The sequence below is a fragment of the Caenorhabditis briggsae genome (assembly GCF_000004555.2).
Source record: "Caenorhabditis briggsae complete genome, chrX, whole genome shotgun sequence".
In the NCBI taxonomy this organism is placed as follows: domain Eukaryota; kingdom Metazoa; phylum Nematoda; class Chromadorea; order Rhabditida; family Rhabditidae; genus Caenorhabditis; species Caenorhabditis briggsae.
Window position 1 is genome coordinate 16,704,343 of NC_013491.2, and position 12,336 is coordinate 16,716,678.

General features: G+C 36.6%; 1 protein-coding gene across 1 annotated transcript in view; it reads left to right on the plus strand.

Moving 5' to 3' along the window:
* Positions 1 to 661: 661 nt before the first annotated feature.
* The window catches only part of CBG22707, a gene marked incomplete at both ends in the record, with an annotated part of 16,676 nt that continues 5,001 nt past the window's right edge, over positions 662 to 12,336 (plus strand). The window contains 14 exons of the mRNA XM_045240360.1: positions 662 to 723; positions 1,377 to 1,548; positions 2,658 to 2,910; positions 2,949 to 3,051; positions 4,306 to 4,523; positions 4,589 to 4,801; positions 4,997 to 5,200; positions 6,140 to 6,286; positions 6,553 to 6,720; positions 7,066 to 7,133; positions 8,043 to 8,223; positions 8,271 to 8,378; positions 10,506 to 10,689; positions 11,086 to 11,123. Of these exons, the coding sequence (XP_045097639.1) occupies positions 662 to 723; positions 1,377 to 1,548; positions 2,658 to 2,910; positions 2,949 to 3,051; positions 4,306 to 4,523; positions 4,589 to 4,801; positions 4,997 to 5,200; positions 6,140 to 6,286; positions 6,553 to 6,720; positions 7,066 to 7,133; positions 8,043 to 8,223; positions 8,271 to 8,378; positions 10,506 to 10,689; positions 11,086 to 11,123 (2,119 nt within the window). The remainder of the gene's footprint in view (positions 724 to 1,376; positions 1,549 to 2,657; positions 2,911 to 2,948; positions 3,052 to 4,305; positions 4,524 to 4,588; positions 4,802 to 4,996; positions 5,201 to 6,139; positions 6,287 to 6,552; positions 6,721 to 7,065; positions 7,134 to 8,042; positions 8,224 to 8,270; positions 8,379 to 10,505; positions 10,690 to 11,085; positions 11,124 to 12,336) is intronic.

The following is a 12,336-nucleotide window of genomic DNA, read 5'->3' on the forward strand; positions in this document are numbered from 1 at the left end:
ATTTCCCTTCAAAATTGAACTAAATTGATTATCAATAGGGTACTGATAGCGGGTGCTAAGCGTTTTGAAAATCATTTTTCGACTTACAGAGTCGGAAAAATATTTGTGAATTAGATTTTCTCAATCTCTATAAACTCAAAAATGATCATTTTTTTGGCACATTACTTTAAATTTTTAGCTCTATCCATCCATGTTGTTTGTATCAGAACTTATAATTTTCGAGCTGAATAGAAACGAAATTTATGTCTAAAGTTAAACCATATTTATTTTATAATTCTGTTCGATTAATAAAACACATTTTTAGAATGAGAATTTTACAAAAATTGGGTGTAGACATCAAACTAAACTAGTATTCCTACTTCATAAGAAAAGGAGTTTTTATAAAAAGATAAACAAGTTTTCTTCAATTTGAAAATGATTTACCTAGGTAAACGTTCATGAATACTGTCTCAGATCTCTGCAAAAACATTTTTAGTCTGATTCAATTCCATTATTACAAAACAATTCATAACTTTCCCCTTTGGAAATTTTCCCGAACATTCCAAAACGTTTCACTCAACTATGCGCATTTCATTTGTCCTCTTTTCTCTTTTTCAAAACTTCTTTTTCCAGATCTCGCTCGGGTTGGTCCTACAGCGACGACAACGCTGGACACGTCGCCATGACAAGCGTTTCTAGCAGCGACGTCCGCAGTAACGTTTCCGGATCGATTTCTTCGAAACGGTGAGTCAGTTTTGTTTATAAACAAGAAAAAGGAAATTGAAAACTTCTGGTGTTGCAAAATAATATCATATTCTCATATTTCATGATAAGACGCTTGTCACGAGTTTTCATGACTTTCTCATTGGTTAGTATTAGTTGGAAAATTTATTTTTCTTATTTTTCTTCCCACAGCTAGTTGCTTTTCTCCGAAAATTCAGAATTCGGTATTCAGAATCTATCTCAGCACTCTTTTCTTCTTATATAACAATAGAGTCTAGCGATACGGTGGCAATGTAACATTGAAAACCAAAAAATCAGTATTCATGAAAAAAAAGAAACCTATTCTCCATTTTTGTCCTGCCCATTTCCATAGCATTATTTATGACGCGGACACTGTTCAGCATTCCCGATTTGATTGATGATCTTCATTTTGTGTCAATCTCGTTTTTTTTCGGGAAACAAACACAGTCAGAAACATTCGTTTTCTTTTTTCGAAATTTCGTATACTGACGCTGCTCCTGTTTTTGCTCCTTTTTTGTGCAATACTGTTTACTGGAACAAAAACGTGACCGGTTAACTGATAACTAATTTTATTGATTTTATTATCGAGCTGATTTTTTCCAGCCCGTCAACCCCTCTATTTTTATCGGTGGTAATGACAAAAAAATTTTCAGTTATCGTGGTAGCGACACAGGATCCGGAATGGACAGTGAAGGAGGCGAGACGTGTGCTGAAATGCTGCTCTCATCACGTAATCAGGATGATGAAGAACAGACTGATGAGAAAAAGCTATCGCAGTCGCTACCAGAAACTCCTAAGACACCAGCAGACGCCGGAGCTAAAAAGGTGAAATTTCGGAGTTTCGAGGAAATCCGTGTATCGAAATTTCACATCGACATGCAGATTTCCAAAATGGGAAAAAAGAATTAAAAATAAAACCGTTCGCGATCTGCAAAAAATTTCTCGTGATTTTTGAAATACCGTAATCCAAAAATTCTTTTTGATTCCGAAAAAAATTCCTCCGAAAGTGAATGGTCAGAGTTTTTTGAATTTCGTTCGGAGCATCTCTGATTCTCATCTATAGTAGCGTTCAGTAAGATATAACAAAGTATTCTTCAGTTGATTTCCGGAAATTTTGACCATAGTCTGGAGCTGTCAAGTTTAATATCATTTTGAAAATTTAAAAAGGTGTGAAACAGACCTAGATTGAAAACTTTGCACGTACAAATTTTTTTAAAATTCCAATTTTTTCAGCTGTTTGCTGATTTCTGAAAGACATCTGTTTTCAACAAAACAACTTAAAAGGGGTGTTTTTCGGAAATTAGCAATTAGCGGAATTTCCAAACAATAATTTATTGACCGGTTCTGAATGGTTTAGAAATTCCGGCCCTTTTTTGAAAGTGTTCACTAATTTGAACGTACATTTTCAAATTTTGTGTACTCAGAGTGTTCAAATAAAAAAGCTTCTACTTATTCTAATGAACCTTTTGACCATACTCTTATCAAGACATTTCGATAGGTTAAGAGTATTCAAAGGGTAACCTCTATTTATACAACCATCACTTTTTTTCAAATCCAGGTACATATTGACTTTCCCTCCTAGTTTTTTTCATCATTTTGAATTCCACTCACTCTCACTTTTATCAGAGGTTGTGCGACCTGGCCTGGGAATTGGCTTGTGACTTATTGTTCACCTTTCAAGTTATGAATCATTATAGGATTAGAGTGAAATTTAGAAAGATTCAAAAGTCAGAAAGTTGTAATTATCGAAAACCTCGCTAATGAGCTCTGGGAACTCACGTTTTCAAAAAAGCACACTTTCAAAACAAAAGTTTAGATGTATAGTTTGTTTGCCGATAGAAATTTTATGATTTCATTTTTTCAAGTCAAATGTGTAGCATTTGATTTAGCAGTCGAATGTTTTGAATTTTGTTATTTTAAAATTCTTATTTCAGGGTAAAGGAAAAATGAAGGAGTGTCCGTTGTGTGCCGCCAAACTTCCATGCAGTTCGTTCCCAAAATTGAGAGGATGCCAGCATCGAAGCTGTAGGACTTGCTTGAGACATGTAAGGAACTATTATCATGAGTTAAATAAGTCTTCAAATAAGAATCAAATAAGTTTCAGTATATCGAGTTGTCAATCACGGAGAATCGGGTCGAAGTTCCATGTCCAGAGTGTTCCTCATTTCTTCATCCAAATGATATCAAGTGAGTTTGAAGGCAAGTGACATGTCGATAAATTCGAGAATGTTTTCAGGATGGTAGTGGGCGACATCCCAACATTGATGGAGAAGTACGAAGCGTTCAGTCTTCGACGATACCTAATGACGGAGGCCGATGCACGTTGGTGTCCAGCTCCAGATTGCGGGTGAGTACAGGATTCACTGTGTTTTTGGGTTGGGCTACCCAGATTGCTTCGTGATACAAAGATGAGACCGTGGCTAAGCCTGTGGGGCAATGGTAGCAGAAATGGGGCACTCGTCGTTTTTTTAAGACTATGATCTTTGGGACCAGAGATATTTTTTAGGAACGACGGTCTTTGACCCATTCATTCTGGAATAGAACCAATAATTTATAAGAAAAGCAGTAAAACACAATGCTATGTGAATTGAACTATGATTATGTGCCCCAGTTCTTTATCGTTGATCAATGAACCCCTGGAGTTTTTATCGGCGTGCTCGACGATTCAAAGGAGCCCTGATTTAATTTTTTTTTGAAGGAAATTGATTGGACTCGTTTACTGTAGATTAATAGAATCGGCAGAGTATTTCTGGTCAAGAATATAGACATTCGTTGCAGTATGAATACATTTGGAAAATTGCGAAAGCGAGAAATAAAACCATAGAAAGGTGAAATGCATAATAAGACAGTTGATGTCCGATGTATTTAATTTAATTGGTTTATTGATCAGGTGTAATAAAACATGTATTCATGACGTGACTCCGACTCTTAAAAGAGTATTGCAAAGCGAAGCAAAATTCTCAAGACAGAAAATTATGAAAATATTCTGAGCAGCTCAAAAAGCATAAACGAATTTCACGTTGGCAGTTCAGTTAGTAAAAAGTTAGAAGATCTTCGTTTTGATGTCACAATTACTAGACAACCGCAACATCTTTTTATTAATTGGTGATTATTTAAAAGCTAGAAACTTCATTTGTCCCTTAAAGGCTTGCAATTTCGGACTCTTTCGAAACCAGAACTTCTCGAAAGGAATAGTTATTTTTTTTTAAAGAAACGAACTCATGAAATTCCCCAATAAAATTAGCGTTTATGAGCTGTACGATGTTTACTCTACCGAAAAAATCGTTCAGAGCAATTACGTAATTGAAGGGTTTGTTTTCCTTCTTAAGTGAAGTCTGGTCGTTTATGAGCTCATTTAAGTTGAGGAATTCCAAAAAATGATAAGGGCCAAGTTTTGAGAAAAAAAATGCGTGGGTGAGACCATTAAAGGAAAGTTTTTTAATTATTCCATCTGAAAGAATAGTAAAAAGTTTGGGAGGAGATGCGGATTACCTGCACATTAGGGCCAGATTTGAAAAGTACTGGAAAACTTAGAATGTGCCAAACATGAAAATACAAGACATTCAAAAACGATCTTTCCAGATTCGTCTTCATTGCCACAAAGTGTGCCGCTTGCCCACAGTTGAAGTGTCAACGTCCGGAGTGTGGAACCCTCTTTTGTTATCACTGCAAACGAGAATGGCATTCAAATCAGACTTGTGATGAGGCACGACGTCCAGAGAAACGGAAAAGTAGAGGTCTCGCTTTTGAGGAGATTATGAGAAACGGTTTCCACCCAAGTGCTGATTCTACACTGAAACGTAAGTTGGATATTTCTTATCTCCACACTTCCAAGTTATCATTCAATCATATTATCTATTTTCAGCCGGTGATGTAAAAGCGTGTCCTCGCTGTAAAACATATATCGTAAAGATGGATGATGGTTCATGTAATCACATGGTTTGTACAATGTGCAATGCGGAATTCTGCTGGTTGTGCCTTAAAGAGATCTCGGACCTTCATTATCTAAGTCCAACAGGATGCACCTTTTGGGGAAAGAAACCATGGACAAGGAAGAAGAAGCTTCTTTGGCAGATTGGTGGGGAATAGTTAAAATGATAGTTATAATAGTTATAATCATTATCGGCTAGTTTATTATAGGCTAGTTGTAATTTCTGAAAAATAACTTTAAAAAAAATAACGTCAATAGGAATTTATTGGGCTAGCCGAATCAAATGCGACCTTCCTGAAGGACAACCAATTAGAATTCGATTAAGACGAAGATTAATTACAGGAACCCTCATCGGCGCCCCACTTGGAATCGCGCTCATCGCTGGACTCTCTATACCAGGAATCGTGTTTGGTGTACCTGTGTTCGTAGGGCGAAAAGTGCACCAGAGGTTCAAGTACAAGTCAAAAGCTAAAAGACGTCTGCTCACGGCGACATGCGTTGTGGGATCGCTTGTCGTTAGTCCGGTGATGGCGGTGATGGCAGTAGGTAAGTCTAAATTGGTGACAAAGTAAACAAAATGATGGGTGGGAGGGAGGGAAGTTGTAGAGATGGGACATATAAACTGGCTATAATCTTTTTTCAAGTTTGTAAGGTCTTGAAAAGTATCATAATGCTTTTTTTTTCTTCAATAGAACCTCACCCGAACCGTCATCTTCAAGTTCAATTATCTCAATTACTGTGAAAAACATCGAAACTTGGCCAACTGATAAACAATTTGTGATATTGTGATGAATAATTCATTAGTTGACAAATTTCTGGTGTCTTTCACAGGAATCGAGATGATTCAGATCAAATTGACGGTTTTGGTGGGTACCTTTGCCTAGGGATGTTCGGAAGAGAATGTTGCAAATTCCGAAGATTTCGAAATTCCAAAATTTTGAAAACCGGAGCATTCCAAAATTCAGAATTGTTTTAAACGAAAGATTTGGAAATTCCAAAATTCACAAAGTTGGAGTAATTTAAAACTACGAAATTCCTAAATTCCGAAAATGTCAAAATTGAAATATGCCAAATGTCTGAAACTTTGCAAATATAATATTAAAAACTTCCGAAATTTCAAAATTTCACAATCGGAGTATTCCGATATCTCGAAAACTTGAAATTTGAAATATTCCGAAATTCCAAAATTTCCAAATCGAAATATCCCAAAAGAAATTCCGAAACTTCAAAAACCAGAATTTTCGAAATTAAAAAATTTTGAAAATCCGAATTTTCGACATTCCGAGAAATCCTGCAGAAGCCATTCCAAACATCCTTGCTTTTTCTGATGGTCCATGAACATAATAAATGTTAAAATTGCTAAAAACCCGGAAAAATAAAACCCCCAACATTGCAAAATTTAGCCGTCCCTCCTTCTACTCAGCTCGTTGCCCCATCCGATTTTTTGAACTCCCTACATGTCAATCACAAAGACCCATTTTTCAGGAGTCGGTGTCCCAATCATGCTGGCCTATGTATACGGTGTCGTCCCTCTGTCACTCTGCCGAAATGGAGGATGTGGACTGTCGTCCTCGGATTCATCTCTCGCTCTGGCAAATATCGACGAAGAGCAATTGTACGGGACACCAGGAGGTATGTATTTTATCTGTTTGAAGCGCCCTCTAATTCAAAACGTACATTAAATGGAAGGCCCCCCACAAGAAAAATGTTAAAGGGAAACAAAAAACCAAATTGATGACTAAATATGACGTTCGGCGCGGGTTATAGAGTAAGATGGACGAAAAGATTGTTTTTGGGCTGAACTGACCATGTATTGTCTTTCTGGGGCAGCTCCAACCATTATTCAATCTTGCCTTCTGCTTCGAAAAAACACCAACCAACCAATCTTTTCATTTCAGCCAATGCTCCAGTTGACGTATCGCAATTCTTGTCAGATTCGTCGAAACGAGAGGAAATTGTGTCCATCGATCCGTCTATTTTGAGCGCAATCTCAATGCCACATGAAATACGTCCGAGGCACTATGTGAATTTGGATTTAAGAGGACGGCGAACAAGTTTTGAATCAGGTACTGGGAGAGAAATATGATGAGAAACTATAATGATGGGTAAATTTTTTTAGTTTGATGGGTAAATTTTTTTTTTGATGGGTAAATTTTTTTAGAATTTTCAAAGTTTACAATTTTTTCGGAACTTCGGGATTTTCAGAATCTTCGAGATTTTCGGAACTTTGGAACTTTCGGAATTTTCAAAGTTTTTGAAATTTTCGGAACTCTCAAAACTTTGGAAGTTTTTGGAACTTCGGACGTTTTGGAATTTTCGGACTCAGCCCTTCCAAATTTGATCACAATTAATCCTTATTTTGAGTATTTTTCTTTCTAATTTTTTATATTCAACCAATATTCATCTTTCAGTGGAGCGAGTGAACTACGAGGAGGCAAGCGTGAAGGCGATGGCTGGGTCTCATCACTATGACGACAAAGTATGGTAGCTTAGCAAACATATTTTATGGGAAAAAAATCGCGACGGGGGACCAAACTAAAAAAATAAAATGAAACATTAGTCGTATGAAACATCAAATAAAAAATGAAACATTAGTCGTACTTTGTTGAAATCTAAAAATAGAAAGTTCAAATTCTTGGACTCCGTACTACGGTAGAAATAAAAATGGCACAATGGGAGACGAAGTTATAACATAATTGAGGACTACGGTAGTATGAAAACATAAAATAGGAATTTTCATAAAATAAGACGTGGGAGAAAATAGAGTAACAAAAAAGTTTAAAATGAAATGGGATTACGATATTTTTACCGTAAAACTGGTAGTAGAACGACCCTTAAATTTGAGCCAATTTTTCGAGGTTCCCGTCAAAGATATGAAAAAGTTTCCAACAAAAAATGTTAATCATTCTATCAGATGTTTTTTGTCAGTAGACACGTTTTTTTATATCTTGCATAGCTATTGAGATAATTTGGATTTAGCTTAACAGTGTGATGGCCCTTCTAATACAGATTTCAGGGTATTTTTCACATATCTTTACTAAATTCTTCAGATTATTAGACCTTGGTATTTATTCCCTTAACTTTTGTGGCTAATAATATTTTGACTCATTGTTTCTCACTTTCCTAAAAATTAAACAACAGCAAACTTTGATGTTACAACTAGAACATTTCTGAATTGGTTTCTTGGTCGGTATAATTCCCTAGATACCATGATTATCAGACATGGTTACTTGAAAAACTCGAAGAAGTCAAAAGTCTAGATTTCTCTTTTCGAAGGTCTAGAAAGTCTAGCTAATTGGAAGTGAAAAATACCAAATCTAAGTTGTGCTACACCTACCTAGACAATGACAATTATGAAAAAAAAAATTGAAAAAAGTCTTTATTTCAGAGCGTACACACAGTGTACTCCGGTCACGAAGTCACTTCATTGAACGATGAACAGTCGAGCACCAAAGCTCTAGCCGGATCTGTTATGGATACGAAAAGTATGAGCGAGAGTATGTACAGACACTTGATTGTAACCAAAATTGCCGAGAAGCAACACCAACAAGATACCGATGATTATCATGGTATAATAAATCGATGATCTGAAAAGTTAGAAAGTTCTTAATTTCAGAAGAGCCAGGTTGTAGTAGCGAAGATCAACCCTCCACGTCGTCTGTTGTTCATCCAGTCCGTAGCTCAAAACCATCGACGTCCTCTCAACATCGTGGATTCTTGTTGGGTAGGTTTTTACTATCTTTTCCAAATTTTCCGATCTCGAAAACACACTTTCAAATTCTTCATACCCAACCGATCTCTTGTTTCTCATTTCGAGCTTAGTACATTCCATACCGCCTTCTCTTGAGGCGGAGTCTCAGTCTAATGTGTGCTTCCGATTGGCTCAAAAAGGCTCAGTGCGGATGGGCGGAGTCAAAAGTCTCAGAGCCCTTTTCGTCCCGCCTTCCCATTCTTCCCATTTAACTGCTCAACGCATCGAGCAGAATGGCTGGTCTTCTGCTTTTTTGGCTTTTTCCTTCCAGTTTGATTTCGTATCCATTTTAGTTACTTTGTAGTGGGAGTCCCACGCAAATATTACCTGAAAATAACTGGAGCTTCTGTTATGCGATTTTGACTCATCTTATTTATTCCCTCCTTCATCTTAGATTAGCTGGCTTTTGAGTTTCAGAAGACCCTTATTTTTCATGTTCTCTCTAATTTCCAGGAGCGTTAGCAATTATCTGATTACTTGTTATAACCCTGAAGATTCTAATTTCAGAACTTCTATACAGCACCGGTCAACAAGATGTCCAAAAACGCAATTTTCGGTAATATTGAGTATTTTCAGAAGTCTGGAGCTCGGTTGTGAAGTTTCCGATCGCTTTGAAAACTTCGTAGGATAGAAAACAGACCTAGATTGAAAACTTGAATTTACAAAGTTTTTTCAAAATTCACAGTTGTTCAGCTATTTGTCAATTTATGAGAGACACGTCTTTTCACGTTATTGCACAAAATATTTGTAAAATGGATGTCTCTCAGGAATCGTCAAATGACTGAAAGACTAAGAATATTCGAAAATTTCTGTAAATGCCAAGTTTTTGATCTAGGTCTGTTTTCTATCCTCTAAAATTTTCAAGCGATGTGAAACTTGACGGCCGAGCTCCGGACTCCTGAAAATGATCGGTATCGCCGGAAATTAACTGAAAAATAAGATTTTGTATCCTATTGAGGAGTACTGTAACTGTCGTTTTTGACTCCAAGAAAAAAAACTTCTCAAACTCCAAAAAACGTCAGTACATAATTTCGAACTGATTTTTGATTTCAGAAGTTCTAAAGAAAACTAGAAAAATGCAATTTTAGAAGTAAGAAAACCTATAATTTATAAAATAGTGGTTCTCCCGTTTTGTTTATTACTCTCACTATTCTCAACGTTTTCCATCCGTGCTCTCAAAATCATTGCATTCTGTTCGCTCTTCTTGAACTTGTTTCTGCTTATCTAAAATTTCCAAATGCAATCGGTGACTGTCGAAATCATTCACGACTCTTCTAAAAACTAGGCTGCCAATCGGTTATCAACCATTGACATCATAGCTTCTCTTGAGACGCTATCTGAAGTTTTGTTGACGTCTGCCAATTTGTAATCATCCACTTGACAATTGGGGCTCTCATCATTTAACTTCCTTCTCTCTTTTAACGCCTACTACCAATCCTCTTGAGATTGTTGATGAGGTAGTAAGATGTCTAGATATAGAAAAAAGTGGAAAAAAAAGAAAGAGCTCAGTCGGCAATTATTCGTTGTCATAGCAAACGGCCCTGGGGAGCTCTTCCGCGGAGCTCAATGAAGACAACAACAACGACGAGAGATTCGCCACTTCCGGATGTTAGAACTATCCTCTTCTCACCTACTAATTATCATGTTGACGTCAGAGTCCTAAGAAAACAGACTCACCACCTATTTGACATTTTTGGATGTATATGTACATGCTTATACACAGGCGCACGCAGATTTTTCGACGTGTGTCCCGCCCCGGATGTATAACAAACCTAATCAAAAAGTTCCTCCGTCCTCTCCTACAACGAATGTTTTTCAATAGGTGATCCTTGTGGATTTTGTTCCGTCATTATTTTTTTATTCCTTCTTTTTTTCTATTCGTGCGTACGCAGTTTTCATTAAATCATATTCCATCTGTTTCATAGGGTTCTATTTCTGATAGGGGTTTTCTGGGGATGGCTAGACGTTTAGGGCACGCGCGGTGATTGCTAAATTAAGAAATAAGAAAGGGGAATCGGTTCGGTGTGAAAATAAAAATCTAAAACTAAAAAACTAAATAACATTTAGAGCAAAAAGTTCTAATACCTTCTCATTTTTAAGAGCGCGACGAAGAAGGACTTCTTTTCACCGAAGAAGGGGCCGCTCTCCTAATCAACTCTTCGCCAGCTATGCGTAGTTCGGGAAGTGTGAACGTTGATCCAATCGATCTGTTCAAAATACGAAGTTGGCTGGATAATATGAAGCAGATGGTTGCTACGGATGCTCCTCAGGAGAAACCATATGAGTGAGTAGGAAAAAAAACTGAATTTAGAAAAAAATAATGTCAAAAGCAGAGTGGGCGTTTCTAATACCTGAATGGCAATAAAATAGTTCTAAGAATTACAGTAGTGATCAACAAGATACGCAAAAACGTATTTTCAGTTGATTTTGACCATTTCCAGAACACTGAAGGTTGATTGTCAAGTTTTTAAATTGAAAACTTTGCATTCGCATTATCTTTGGCAAGTTCATGGTTATTCAGATATTTCCCGATTTTTGAAAAAGACTCAGTACCAAAACGGGCCAAGAGCGGATGTCTTCCAGAAATAGGCAAATAGCTGAAAGATTTAGAATTTTCAAAAAAACCCTGGAATGCAAAGTTTTCAATCTAGGTCGGTTTCACACTTTAAAATATTTTCAGAGAGAATTTGACAGCCGAGATCCAGACTACTGAAAATGGTAAAAATGGCCGAAAATCAAACAGTTTTTGTATATTTTATTGACCGGTACTGTAAATCTTTGGGGAGTTATTCGTCCGCGTTTTCCAGATTCGGACCTATTCTAAATCTAGAATGGTACACTGTAGGCTAATTATCTAATAAAAAACAGTAATTCTCTCATTTCGATTTCATTAAGATTTCCAGCGCGTTTCATGTGCTGCCTAATTGCTTTCTATTTCCCTTTAAAATGATCTTGTCTTTCTCTCAAAAAGCTTTTTGTATTCCCATTTCATAAAGCGAAATGAGATCTAACAATAAAGACTTTATAGGATTCCGTGGGCGTAAAATATTTTTTCCTCAGCCTACAGTCGTCCTGACGATGATTACATAGTATTATCGCATTACAAAGAGTTCCCATTTTCGTTTTATCTCGAGAAACAGAAGAAAACTCTGTTTGATGAGATAATGGTATATGAGATCTGAATTTTCTGAAAAACGAACAGCGAGTCTATTGAAAAAAAAAACAAAATTTACGGAACCTTTTTTCGAGGAGTCCAGTTATTCAAAAAAAAGTTTGAGGGAATGTCTGTATTTGAACAGTTAAGGGCATTCATTTTCCGATTTCAAGAGGATACTGTAATTTCATAGATCATTGAATCAAAACTGAAAAGAGCGCAGAAACGAACTTAGCAGTGCTTGAAGAAATGTCCTGTAAGCCAACTTTTCGAGGATTTCTCCAAAAATCAGATAAAGTATTATTGAAAATTTGAAGAAACTTTTCATTTTTGTGAGCTGCGAATATTAACGAGCTTTGATTCCTATTGGTCAGGAGGACAGGTCTATCTGACTCGACTGAAAAGATTAGTACACAATCTTTTTTGAGCCAATTCTTACAGTATGCTCCTAGAATTGCGAAATAATGCTCGTAGTTTTTTCGACTAATAAAGAGCACACAAAACTCGTAGTTCTTTGTTTCTAACCATTCGAAGAAGTCTATATACTTGCCGAAGTCGATCAAGTCTCCATATAATAGCTGCCATCTTTTGTGTCGCTGTGCTGACTACAGGCAATTTTCGCATTATGCGAAACTGCAATGTTGGCTCTTTTTCGACAATCTTTCGACATTTACATGACCGATCGATTTTCTTTACTGATTATTTCTCAAATTTTTGTAAGCTCGAAACTTCCTATTTCTAGAGATCTTAGTTCCCTAAACGTCTTATTAATAGCCA